The sequence below is a fragment of the Pantherophis guttatus genome, chromosome 3 (genome assembly GCF_059756535.1).
Source record: "Pantherophis guttatus breed Tessera chromosome 3, ASM5975653v1, whole genome shotgun sequence".
Taxonomy (NCBI): Eukaryota; Metazoa; Chordata; class Lepidosauria; order Squamata; family Colubridae; genus Pantherophis; species Pantherophis guttatus.
In genome coordinates, this window is record NC_142065.1 from 195087697 (window position 1) to 195102344 (window position 14648).

Below are 14648 nucleotides of genomic sequence, written 5' to 3' on the forward strand. Positions count from 1 at the left end.
TTGTGGCCAACTGCTATTCCAATAACTTTTTTCATGAAAACTTTTATCAAGCTTGGATCACCTTTTCTTTTCCTGATCTTTTTCCCCAAGAAATGATGTAGCCAGGAAAGCATTTCTGTCTGTTAAATCAATTCTGTAATTTTCAACCTGGTTCTTATTTTGTAACTGTGCACTATTTTCTAAAGTAAATTCAGCCCATTCTGCAAATATCTGCAGATCTGATCAGTGTTTTCTTCCTTTCTTATCTACAAGGTTAATAAAAAAAGAAATTAAAAGGTGGAAAGAATGAAACCTGTGGCATCCCACTTGAAGTCATTCCAGTTTGGTGGTAACTGACTTAGGAGGTATATTTGAGCAATGTTGCAGGAATCCACCAAAAACTTAATTAAATTAGCTTTCTAATCAGAATGTTATGGTATATTTTTCCAATGCTTGGCAGAAATCAGTACTGCAGGCTACTTCTGCTGACTGCTGATTACCATCTTTTCAAGTCTCACCAGCTCAAGGTTGACTCAGCCTTCCATCCTTCTGAGGTCAGCAAAATGAGGTTGGGGCAATACGTTGACACTGTAAACCTCTTAGAGAGGGCTGTAAAGCACTATGAAGTGATGTATAAGTCTAAGTGCTATTGCTATTGTCTGAAGAAATTATTTTTGGTTTCTTCTGCTTCTTTTACTTTCCCATCCATTGGTATTGTTCATGATTGTATACATACATACATACATACATACATACATACATACATACATACAATCATGAACAATGTTGATGGATACATACAGTACATATGCAAGAAGCTAAGTGACTGGTTATATGTCAAGGACAATGGTACTGTATGGTATACAGTACTGTTGGCCTTGACATATAACCAGTCACTTAGTGACAGTTCAAAGTTATGATGACACCCCCCAGCAAAAACAAGCCATTTTCCCATGATGACACCCCCCCAGCCAACAAACCATCATATATTATACACCCATGATCATGTGACTGGATTTTGGGCACTCAGCAACTGGCCAGCTTTTACAATGACATTTAATTTGCAATGCTCCATGGTTATATAACCCTGATTTTCAATAGCATTTATTTTCTGTTTCCAGCAAAATCCAGCCCATAACAAACAATGGGTTCACTTAATGACCACATTATTCACTTAATGACTGCTACAAAACAGGTTATAAATTGGGTTTAGTTACATAGTGATCAGGGGTGGGTTCTAATTTTTTTTACTACCGGTTCTGTGGACATGGCTTATTTTGTGGGCATTGTTGATGGTCATGTGACAATTATTTAGGATTTAGCAGAGGTACTGGTCTACCAGGCTTTTAACTGCTTGAAGAGCTGTACTGATCTACCCATTTATTTTTGCAGGCACTGATCTACTCATGTATTTTTGCAGGCACTGATCTATTTTTGCAGGTACTGATATACTCCTGTATTTCTGCAGGCACTGATCTACTCCTGTATTTTTGCAGGCACCAGTCTACCCATTTATTTTCTTTTAACACTGATCAGCTGTGGGGTGGCCCTTTGAAGCCCCACGGCAAGAGTTTAAACAGTTTTTTTCCCTCTAGCCATCAGCTGGGACTCAGGAGGCAGCAATAGACTGGGGGTGGGGCCAAATAAAAGGTAAGAATAATGTGGGAGGTGGGGGGGCGGGGTGAGGTGGGGGGGCAGAACCGGTTTGGTGATGTCATATCATCACCGCTACCAGCTCGGCGGAACCGGGCAGACCCAGGAGGAACCCATCACTGATAGTGATCCACTTTGCAATTTACAACTGTAATTGGAGGATTCATTAATTTCTCCTAAGGTTATCTATTTTCTAAAAGAAAGAAAATAATAATAATAAACTCTATTTGTATGAGATTATTTCTCTCATTTATTATTATTGCTCGAGTTATTGTACTAATATGTTAATGACTTTTTATATTACACTCAATTTGACTTTGAATAAAAAAATTGAGGATATAAAGAGATTTGTAGCTTTTTCTTAATTAATCATGAATTTTCAGCATTGTAAGTAATTATTCCATTATCAAAATATTTGCTGATAAGAAAAAAAGAGTACAAATCAGATTAATAGAATAAATGTTAAATTGAGTTAAATAAGATATAAAATGTAATATAAAATAATTAATTCTGTGATTATTAATTTTTAATTATACTACCAATTGACCTCACTGTTACATTAACTACAATACAAACAAAGGAATGTGTTTTTTTGGTGGAGAAATAATTTAATTAGAATTCTTTACACAAGCTGACAATTACATTCATTCAACACTTATTCAAAAAGTTATTTAAGTCTTTGCCAAAGGTCATAATATAGTCATTTGAATTTATGCTAAAATACAAACTAAACCACACTGAAAATCAATGGACAATCACTTGTGTCTTTAACATTAATTGAAACATATCTTTTTTTATTAAACTTTGAAACAACTTATTCATTTCATTATTTGTGTTGTTGTGTTGTTGTGATTTGTTTTGTCAAGATAAAGTGAGGTGACACACTTCATCCTGGCCAAGAAATGTAGGTGGCCTTCAAGCACTTCAAAACAGAAGAAGGTTATCTCCAACTTCCTTCACAAGTGTTGGCCAAAATGATTTCTCTTTTGAAAATGCCATGGAAATATATGGATTCAGAAGGAGATATATCTAATTGGTTTTATTAAATAAATGCAGTCCTATGTTCCTTGAAAAGACTGTCTTAGAAACTACAAGTTCAGCTTAGGACATCTCGTTTTATTTTATTTTATTTTACTATTTTATTTTATTTTTCAATCAGCTGTGTCAAAAACAATTGGAGACAAGAGTAAAAATAATGTAATTTGTATTATGGGATTTTCTTGCAAGTTAAATTTAAAATGTAATTTATTTATTTATTAGTCCAATTTATATGCCGCCCTTCTCTGTAGACTCAGGGTGGCTTACAATGCATTATAGAAATAGACTGCATACTTTTTTGTATATACCTGCTTATTAGGGCTTTCAGCCCCCCCAAGCGGCGGTGTTCTATACAAAGTTGGCTTATTGCCCCCACAATCCGGGTCCTCAATTTACCTACCTCGAAAGGATGGAAGGCTGAGTCAACCTTCAGCCCAGTGAGATTCAAACTTGCACTAATTGCAGGCAACTGGCAGCTAAGTGCTAGCACTTAACAGCACTTTAATCCGCTGCACCACCGAGGCTCTTCTATCCATATATCTAATTCTATCTATATTTCCTTCCAATGATGTTGGTGGACTTACTGATAAGAAATATACACTATTGTAGTGACTATAATGGAGATTATTTATAAAATAAATATAATGTTTTTGATAATTATATTTTAATTATAAAAACTATGCAAGAAATAATGTTTTTGTTCCCTAAAGAATCTCCGAAAGAAGATATTTTGTAGGACATTGTTCATATTTATTCATCTACAGATACTTCTACTAGATTCATATTCTATTTTGTTTTACTTCCAGGAATTCAAACTAGAAGCACTTTGAGGGTTGTTGGACTGAGAAAAAGTGACAACCGCTTTACATGTCTTCCATATTTAGTGTTCCTGTTTCAAATATCCTATATGAAAATATGTTTTTCCAAGTCAAAATCTATAAGGATCTATAAGTGGTTTTGGGGTGAATTTCCACCAGTACGCTGATGACACCCAACTGTACATCTCCTTCCCGGACCATCCCAATGATGCCCTTGACGTGATGTCCCGGGGCCTGGAGGCCGTGCAGATCTGGATGGGGAGAAACAAGCTCAGACTCAACCCTTCCAAGACTGAGTGGCTGTGGCTCCCGGTGTCCTGGTATAGTCAGCTGGTTCCATCGCTGACTATTGGGGGTGAGATCTTGGCCCCCTCAGAGAGGGCTCGCAACTTGGGTGTTCTCCTGGATGCACAGCTGTCTTTAGAAGATCATATGATGGCCGTGGCCAGGGGAGCTTTTTATCAGGTTCGCCTGATACGCCAGTTGCGTCCCTTTCTGGACCGGGATGCCCTGCGCACGGTCACTCATGCCCTTGTCATGTCCCATCTGGACTACTGTAACGCTCTCTACATGGGGCTCCCCTTGAAGAGCACTCAGAGGCTCCAACTGGTCCAGAATGCGGTCTCACAGGTGATTATGGGGGTGACATGGTGCACCCATATAACACCTCTCCGGCACGAGCTGCACTGGCTCCCGGTGGTCTTCCGGGTGCGATTCAAGGTCTTGGTTACCAGCTTTAAAGCACTCCATGGCTTAGGACCGGGGTATATACGAGACCGCCTTCCGCCGCCAATAACCTCCCACCGGCCAATACGCTCCCACAGAGAGGGGCTCCTCAGGGTGCCGTCGGCCAGACAATGTCAACTGGCAACACCCAGGGGGAGAGCCTTCTATGTGGGGGCGCCAGCCATCTGGAATGAGCTACCCCTAGGAGTTCGTATGATCCCCAACCTGCGTACCTTTCACCGCGCCCTGAAGACTCTTTTATTCCAACAAGCCGGGCTGGCCTAATAGGATTTTTTAAATTGCGTGTTAATTTTGTGGGCCAAATTTTATATATTTGTTTTAAATTGTTCTTAAATTTTGTGGTTTATATGTGTTTTAATATGGCTGTACACCGCCCTGAGTCCTTTGGGAGAAGGGTGGTATAGAAGTTCAATAAAATCTAAAATCTAAATCTAAAATCTAATGAGCATGATAGGATTTTGAGACAAATATTGAACAAGTGTTTTAGCAGCAATGGGAGAAAATAAAAAATAAAATAAAATAAAGGAAAATAACATGACCATAAGCAATAACAACAGAGTAAAAGAGATCAAGTTAGATCTCTGACAGGATGGAGCACACAATTGCTGGTTTGGGTAAAAAAAATACAAAATTTCAACATTCCTATGAATGATGATACAATAGCAACCGTTATCTTCCTATATTAATTGAAATATCAAAAATATACCTCTTAATGATACATTTTGAATTGTAATTTAGCATTAAGATTCAAACAGGCTAAAAGCAAGATGTCAGCTATGAAAGCAATATCAATAGCACTTTGACTTATATACCACTTCACAATGCTTAAGCCTTCTCTAAGTGGTTTACAGAGTCAGCCTTTGGCCTCCAACAATCTGGGTCATCATTTTACTGACCTCAGAAGGATGGAAGGCTGAGTCAACCCTGAACATAGTGAGATTCAAATTGCCAAATTGCAGGCAGCTGGCAGTCAGCAGAAGTAGTCTGCAACACTGCACTCTAACCACCACACCACCACAGCTCTTATAAGAATGATGAAAAGCACACTTTTATATAAGGAAATAGATGCATTATTATATCTAATTTGTTTTCTCATTTGATAATAATCACTCTCCAGATCATACTCAATCTTCCTTGTCACTTTTTTAACATGAATGTTCTTTCAGATACCTATTTTATGTTTTGTTTCCTTTAAATATATAAATGTAGTGTTTTTCTTGTACTTCAGTACTTTTTTTTTAATCTCAGCTAATTGAATAGAAATTGCTACTTCTTGCAATTAAAAATATCAATACAGAGAGAGACAACATTTTTTCTATCCACTTTGTTTCTCTATATAATTCTGATTGTGTCTCAGCCAAATATAGAACAAACATATAGAACATTATATGAAGGTTATAATTATGGAATTATGCTAGAATAAATCTAAAACTAAACGAAATGAAACAAACCTAAGATTTGGGTTAATAACTTTAATATATGTGTCTATTATTGGAAAATTACTACCTCTAGTGATATGCTAAAGAAGGTAGATTAAAGATAAATCCATAAGAAAGAGTGATATCTTACTATATTCCACCATGACATGATTATAACAGGCTTCAGCCGCAACAATCCTGCAGAATTCCACAGATGTTCATCATAATGTTTCTCAAACATTTGAACAAGTTGTGGCTTGCATTTGAAGGGACAAAGGTACTTCAAATCATATTTGAGTGTGCATGTGATATGGATGTTTCTGACTCCTTCATGTGGATCCTGAATAAGAGGATGTTGTGAATATGTAGCTAGTAGGTCAAGAGATTTGTCATCACTTGTAAGTGATGGGTCTGAGTTAATACAGGACGCTGTAGATTCTGATAGTAAGATCTCACCATCTGACCTTGTGAAAGTGCCAAGCCCTAAATCATACTTTATCCCATTGTCAGGTTAAAAAGGGCTGAGCAGTGAAGGTTGGTCCAGCTCCTTAAGAGGAATGATTATTACTTCCTGTAAGAAGAACATGGATTCTGGCTACTCAAGAGCATTGTTCAGATCTCCTTTTTGAAAGCAATTCTCACATTCCAGACCTGTCTTCCTGTGACACATTGCTTCAAATACCTCCTTCTCTGTGTCCTTTGCCTTGGCTTTTGGACAGTCATTTGTGAAACTTTCTAGCACCCGACCTACAGAGTGTCTTGAGATAGTCTCCTCACAATTTCTGGCTTCAAACTCCCCTGGCTCATAACTTGCAGAACTTGGCATGATTACAGCTTTTTTTTTTTTTTAAATCTGATTGAATATGCTTGCTCATTGAAGAAATGGCAAACACTTATTACTGCCTCAGGATTTACAGTACATCAAAAAAAAAAAAAAAAAAAAAAAAAAAACCACCAAGCTCTCAAGCTTGTAATTGCAGCTCTTATTGTCTTCATCAATCTCAAGTTTGTCTAGGACAACTTGGCCTTTTTTTGTAGCTTCATAAAACCAAGTGCATTCTTTTTTCCATACATTATCCAGTAGTTGTGGAGGGTAAAAGGGTAATTCTGGGGAAAGATGCAGTTGCTTTAATCAATTGCCAATCAATGTTATATCAGTACTCTGAAGTATCTTTTTTCTTTAAATCCAAAACACTGCACCGCTCCAATGCCCACACACATTGTCTCAAATGAACTAATCTTTCTAACTTTCTTTCTGACTTCTTATTGATTTTCTAATTTATCATTTGATACTGGTGCTTAAACCACTCTCACGGGTAAACTTACCTTATTTGGATTGATGGCTGTGATAACCCAAACACACTGAGCATTGCTGTCATACTGGAAAGGAAAATTGGGGGATGTGAATGTGCCACCTGGTCCCTGTAGATTAGATCCACATGTCTTTACTGCAAAAGAAACAATGTTATATTCCAAATTAGATCTTAATTACATTTTTGTTTGCATTCATCTCACGTGCCTTAAAATGTTTAATGAGTTGCAACAATTGGGCAAGGTGAAGTTCAGATTCTAATTGTGAAGATCCAATCATGGATCGATCAGGACTTACTCAAGCAGTCCCTTATCTATTGGAGAGATGCTTTCACAATAAAACACATTTCTTACACTATCTATAAAAGCAATATCCACACATTTCCACCATGATATATTTTTTTTCAAAATATGTTTCCCTTTGAAGTGGGGTAGGGTAGGGAGAATGTTTTTTTTTCTTTTGCATAAATCAGAATGACTATGGCTGAAAAAATACAATCCCATCTCGACTACTGCAACGCTCTTTACCTAGGGCTGCCCATGAAAACCACTCGAAGTCTTCAACTGGTGCAGAATGTGGCCGCACGGGTTGTGATGGGAGTGTCCCAACACTCCCATGTTACACCCTCTTGTGTGGCCTGCATTGGCTACCGGTTGCCCTTTGGGTGAGGTTCAAGGTGCTGGTTATCACCTATAAAGCCCTTCATGGCTTAGGTCTGGGATATTTGTTGGACCTCCTGCAGCCAGCAACAATCTCCAATCACCCGGTGTGTTCCCACATACAGGGCCTCCTCAGGGTGCCGTCGGCCAAACAATGTCGGCTGGCGACCCCCAGCGGGAGAGCTTTCTCTCTGTGGGCTCACCCACCCTTTGGAACCAACTTCCTTTGGAGCTCGGATGGCCCCTGACCTTCGCTCGTTTCGCCGTGATTTGAACACCTGGTTATTTTGTAGCCTGGACTGATGAGGGGGGGGGGAGTTTCTGAATAGTTTTTAAACTGATTTTAAACTGTCTTAATTCAGACTTTTAATTTTATATTGCATTAATGTCATTGTGTATTTTACTGTTGTGAGCCACCCTGAGTCCATCGGAGATAGGGCGGCATATAAATCACATTAAACTTAAACATTAAACTTAAACAATATAAGTTTATAGCAAAACCTTAATTGGGCCACTTGCCACATTTTGAATGCAAAGAAACTCAAGAAAAATAAGAGTTATTCATATACGTCTCTATATAATCCAATTATAGAACTGTTAATTATATGGAGTGAAGTCATGGAGGATTTACATGAATTCATTTATTAATATAAGTTTATTTGTGACTAGGATTATGACTACATATACTGATGAATTCTAGAAACTACAGAAGGTAAACAGAACAGAATAGAAGAAAACAGAATACAATAACAGAGTTGGAAGGGACCTTGGAGGTCTTCTTGTTCAATCCCCTGCTCAAGCAGGAGACCCTCATACCATTTCAGACAGATGGCTGTCCAGTCTCTTCTTAAAAATCTCCAGTGATGGAGCACCCACAACTTCTGAAGGCAAGCCATTCACTCCAATTGTTCTCCCTCTTAGGAAATTTCTCCTTTGTTCTAGGTTGCTTTTCTCCTTGATTAGTTTCCATCTATTGCTTCTTGGCTTGCTTTCTGGTGCTTTGGAAAATAGGTTGACCCCTTCTTTTTTGTGGCACCCCTCAAATATTGGAACACTGCTATCATGTCACCCCTAGTCCTTCTTTTCATTAGACTAGGCAAACCCAATTCCTGCTATTGTTCTTCATAGAGTATGTTTCAGCCTCCGGACTCCTAATCACCTTTGTTGCTCTTTTCTGCACTCTTTCAGAGTCTCTACATCTTTTTTTTAATATATAATATGATAACCAAAACTGGAATTGGTATTCTAAGTAAGTGTCTTATTAAGGCTTTATAAAGCAGTACTGGTACTTCATGTGATCTTGATTCTGTCCCTCTGTTAATGCAACCTAGGATTGCACTGGCTTTTTTTTTTTTTTTGACTGCTGTTAAACACTAGTGGACAAGTGATTGCCCACTAGTGAGAGAAGTGAGAGATTGGAATCAGTAACCTAAATGATCCTTTCCAACTGATTCCATAAACCATTAAGATTCCCTTATAAATATGTACAGCAAATGTGCTTGGTATTCAGACTAAAAGTTAAATATTTTGAGACCTCTTGCTGCAATAAATAACTAAAAAGATTGTAATGGGGTCATCCAATTAACGGCTTGAATTTAGGAACACAGACATGTTAGAATGATGTAACTGCTGTAAAAGTAGAAACTTAATCTGGGAGAAGACTGAGCAACCAGACATTGAAACAGGCCCGACTAAGTTTTTAATATGTCTTAAGTATATGCTTTAAAATGCAAGAAATCCTTGCAGATTTTACTCTGCTATCATTGCCCACTATAGTTAGCAGTTATCATTTCAATTTCAAGGCTATTGAGCCAGTGCTGTCCAAAGACATTTCAGTGGTCATGTGGCCAGCATGATGTCACAAAGCTCTGTTACATTCCCACCAAAGTGGTATCTATTTATCTACTTGCATTTGCATAGTTACAAAATGCTAGATTGGCAGGGTCTGGGCTGAAGATGGAAGTTCACCCCATCATATGGTGTTCGGGTCTCGAACCTGGACTGCCAGCTTTCCAGCCATTAAGCCCAGCATCTTAACTGCTGAGCCACTGTGCTGCCCCTTTAAAATGCAAGGGATGGAGAAATTTGTTAAACAATAAGATTGTCAATAAACTAGTAAGAAAACAGTTAAAACAGTTAAAATGATATGCAGATAACCCTACTAACTACCATATGTGATTTCTGACATTTTAAAAAAGAAAACTATTCAAAAGTAGCTTACTACTGCCAAAGAACAGAAGGTACTTTATGTTCATGCTTTGTGCTTAATGGTGCGTGTAACTAACACCTTGAGCCTAATAAACTTCTTTAAAGAACAATATTGAAAAGAAATGCAGATTTCAGAAATTTCATAGAACACCTTTGAACTATAATTTCATTCCAAATTCTACAGTGGAAACTCAGATATTCTTCTGAAAGATCTTTTTTTTTTCCATATGTATATCTGACAGCTGTTGCTATTTATAAAGCATTTAAGATGTTTTATGAAGTAATATATTCAAAAGTCATGTCCCATAATCACTTTTGTCACTGCCATCTGCTATATTATAGAGAAATGGCAGGTTTTAATTAAGGAAAAAAATACATTGTATGAGTTCAGAGATTAAGCACCAAAAATATAATAATGAATGTTAGGGTAAACAGATACAGATTTATATAAAACCTAAGCATAAATTATTCTGATGCTCTTGCATTAAATCAAATGTTTTAACATTTCTTTTTGTTAAAAAAGAGTGCAGAGGGAGTCAAAATAGCAACTGCATAAAGAACATACAGTAACTACAAAATGAGGCCAAGTGTTCCTTCCCTAAAAGAAAGAAACAGACATAAGAAAGTTTCAGAAAAGAATCCAATTTTCAAAGGAAAAATAGCATTTAGTATTAAAGCAACAGGGTAGTGTAATATATGTACTTATGAATCAAAATGCAAGCATTTCCAAATAATTGTATGAAGCTACTTTCCTTCAGCCATTATTCTTCTTACGTCTACTAGAGCAGCAAAAATGATTAGGGGTCTGGAGACTGAAACATATGAAGAACGGTTGCAATAACTGGGTATGTCTAATGTAGTGAAAAGAAGGACTAGTAATAACATGATAGCAGTGTTCCAATATTTGAGCAGCTTCCACAAAGAAGAGGGGATCAATCTATTTTCCAAAGCACTAAAAGTCAGGACAAGAAGCAATGGAGAGAACCAACCTAAAATTAAGGAGAAATTTCCTGAGAGTGAGAACAATTAATCAGTAGAATGGCTTGCCTTCAGAAGTTGTGACTGCTCCACCACTGGAAGCTTTCAAGAAGAGACTGGACTGCCATCTGTCAAAAATGGTGTAGAGTCTCTTGCTTGGGTGCGGGGTTGGAATAGATGACCTACAAGGTTCCTTCCAACTCTGTTAATCTGTTATTTTTTTTTTATCTATTCATGCCTTATTTATTAAGGATAAATGCTCCAGTGACATACCCTCAAATCCCTTAATAAAAGCTTATTAAAGAACATTATTGAAGCTCAATAAATGTGAACTTTGGTAACATTTGTCATACACAGGTACATTAGTGAAATACATGGTTTATTAATTCAGTTGCTTTAATTGCCCCATTGGGCATACCATCTTGATTTTTTTGACCATTCCCTATAGAAACATCAGAACCAAATAAATAAAATTAAATACAGAAAACTTAAATACTTCAACATAAATGATATATTAGATGAATGTGTTTCACTAAAGGAAAACTAAAAAGTTCTTGAAAAGTAGAAAAATGAGAGGACAAAGACAAATAAGAAACAGATTGGATCCTGTAAAAAACATCTAGTCTTATAACAGAGAGCAGTTTGGTGTAGTGTTTAAGGCCAGTGGTGGGATTAAAAAAAATTACTACCGGTTCTGTGGGCGTGGCTTGGTGGGCGTGGCGTGGCTTGGTGGGCGTGGCAGGGGAAGGATATTGTAAAATCTCCATTCCCTCCCCACTCCAAGGGAAGGTTACTGCAAAATCCCCATTTCCTCTCGATCAGCTGGGTCTTGGGAGGCAGAGAATAGATGGGGGTGGGTCCAGTCAGAGATGGTATTTACCAGTTCTCTAAACTACTCAAAATTTCCACTATCGGTTCTCCAGAACTGGTCAGAACCTGCTGAGTACCACCTCTGGTTAAGGCATCAGGCTAGAAAGCTAGAGAGGATGAATTCTACTCTGGTCTTAGGTACAAAACCAATATGTCTTTCACTCACTCTCAGTCATAAGAAGAAGAAAGCAATGGTAAACCATTTCTGAAATCTTTTCAAGAAAAGTCCAGGGACTTGTTCAGACAGTTCCCAGGAGTCAAGACTGACTCAATGTTATATGCAAAAATTCTTATAGCAACAAGATGATAATGGGGCTATTGGTTTCCCAATAGACATATCCTCTGTAATTCTGGAATTAATATTTATGCAGTTATTTTTCCCCATCAATACAATGTGTGATCATTGCTATTTGGCATGCAGCCAAGACAGGTGGAATCCATCCAGCTGTCATTACATTCCTTGTTGAAACTGTACCTGTCCTTACTGGAGTTGATACTGACAACCTATCTAAATTGTTGGAATGTGTGTGAATCTAGCTACTCAAAAATGAATTAATCCTGATTTCAAAGAGACACACTCTCAGGTAGTGTGGTGTGTTTTGATGAAATGATAACACCAAAAATATAGGGTTTACACATGATTTGGCTTGATTCTTACTTATGCACACATCAATATTGTCTTTGAAACTTCAAGCATATTGCTATAGAAAATGAGTGATTCTGATGATAAAGAGTCAAAACAAGGAGCCTTCTCAAGTATTATTTATTTGTATTTGTAAATACATTTGTGTTTGTAATAGTTGTATTTCTTGTTGTTTTCTTTTACATTGTTGATTTTATAGCTTTTTAAATCTTATTTCTGTTATGTGTACACTCTTTTCATTTCTTCCTTATTATTGTTGTAAACACAGAATAGACCTACAGTGAGATAGGCAGCAACTGAAGTTAACAAAATGAATAAATAAATAAAATAAATGAATTATAATGGGACAGATGGTGGCCAGACATAACTCCTGACCAAAAGCAGTATAATATTCTACATAACAATAATTACTGCCAAACCAACATGAACTACTCCATCACAGGTCTACTTTTATGTAATGATCTCAACTGAATGTGAACTAGGGATAATCACTCCTTGTTCTTTGGAAAGGAACACAAACTTTAAGGACACGAGGAGCAATCTATCCCCTGAACATGCAGTTCTCTGTGCTGACATTAATTATTCATTTCGCATTCTTACAACGAAGAAAAAAATATTATTTTATAGGCTTTACTCCATAAGCTTCCACATGTTCTGTTATTGAAACTGGCAAGCAGACTTCTTTTAAAAGTTTCTTTTTTAGAACACTTGGAAAGCTTTAACAACGTGAATGCAAACTAGTGATGGTTTCAAAATTTCTTATTAGTGGTTCTGTGGGTGTGGCTTGGTGGGCATGGCATGGCTTGGTGGGCGTGACTTGGTGGGTGTGGCAGGGGAAGGATACTGTAAAATCTCCATTCCCTCCGCACTCCAGGGGAAGGTTACTGCAAAATCCCCATTTCTTCCCGATCAGCTGGGACTCGGGAGGTAGAGATTAGATGGGGACGGGGCCAGCCATAGGTGATAGTTACCGGTTCTCCGAACTACTCAAAATTTCCGCTACTGGTTCTCCAGAACCTGTCAGAACCTGCTGAAACCCACCCCTGGTGCAAACCTGCTTTAATTCAAGATTACTATTTTCCAAACTTGGCAACTTTAAGATATGTGGACTTCAACTCCCAGAATTCTCCAGTTCTGAGTTTCTCCACACATTCTCCACACATCTTAAAGTTGCCAGATTTGAAAAGCCTTAGTCTTGAGGATAGTAATTTTGGTTCACCGAGTCCAAAAAACATTATCTTCTCGTGTTTGAAGATTTCAAGTTTCATTACCATAAGCATCATTATGTTTAACCTCCTATTTATAGATAGGAGGGAGTTGGCATTAATAATTTTAAAAAATATCCAAGGTACTGTATTTTTTTTTCTTTTCTTACTTTCATTATGCTTTTGAACTGAAATGAACTCAGATGATGAATAACAGTTTTTTTTGGCTTTTATGGTGAAAATTTGGAACATTCATTCATTTCTTTTGTTACCACTGCACTAATTTTGTTTTTGTTCTCTTCATAAGGATGTCCTGTTTGTGGTGAGACCAAGGGAGAAAAAAAAAAAGATACAGTTTTTATATTTCCAGTGTTCACTTGCCAAACCTGAAGTAATCTTTGGAACTGAATACGTTTTTATACAGCTGAGGGGGGCAACTGCAAGAAAAATCAATAATAATCTGTTAACATTGCTTTCCTCCCCCTTTTGCTTGCAGGAAAGAATAAATCTCTATAAATAGAAGGGATGATGAATTTAACTTGCTATCTTTGGTACTTTATACATCAATAGCACTCTAAAACTTTTGCAGGGAAGAGCACATAATTTTGAATTTCTAAAACTGTGCAAGCTTTTTTTATAGATGAATTCCCTTCCCCAGTTTTAAATCTTTACTTTATAGAATTGGTGAATCCAACCAATTTCTTTGAACAACTTTTAAACTCTGCAGTAAATGAAAAGTGAAATTATATTAAATTTAATATATGTTCTACACTTGTTACTTTACTTTTTGCCCTACGTTTTAATGCAGAATACAATATAACTTTGCAATATAGGGTTAATAGACACTTCTGAAAGGGTTCATACGTTTTCAAGTATAAAAATGGTTATATAGGACCATTTTCCTCTTCTCCTGGTTTTATACACTTTATTGCATGGTTGTTGTTTTCTTCCTAGCAATTTGCATCTAGGAATCTGAAAAGGGAGATATTATTATGCAAACTCTCTCTCAGTTTCAGATATCAAGGTTCAGAGTGGAACAGTTACAATCAAATTGCTACATTTATCGATAAGTGAAATACCACAGTTTCAGTTTTCTGACAACTAGCATTCTTAGATATTA

General features: G+C 37.1%; 2 protein-coding genes across 4 annotated transcripts in view; one reads left to right on the forward strand and one right to left on the reverse strand.

Annotated features, from left to right (window-relative positions):
- CSMD3 (CUB and Sushi multiple domains 3) overlaps window positions 1-14648 on the reverse strand; it is a 695220-nt gene that overhangs the window by 310313 nt on the left and 370259 nt on the right. For all 3 annotated transcript variants that reach the window (XM_034422197.2, XM_034422198.2, XM_034422199.2), the window contains one exon: window positions 6980-7101. In XM_034422197.2, coding sequence (XP_034278088.1) covers window positions 6980-7101 — 122 coding nt within the window. The remainder of the gene's footprint in view (window positions 1-6979; window positions 7102-14648) is intronic.
- On the forward strand, window positions 1247-4499 carry LOC148114951 (uncharacterized). Its single transcript, XM_087888812.1, has 2 exons — window positions 1247-1258; window positions 3729-4499. Exons 1-2 carry the CDS (start codon window positions 1247-1249, stop codon window positions 4497-4499), a joined length of 783 nt encoding a protein of 260 aa, XP_087744938.1.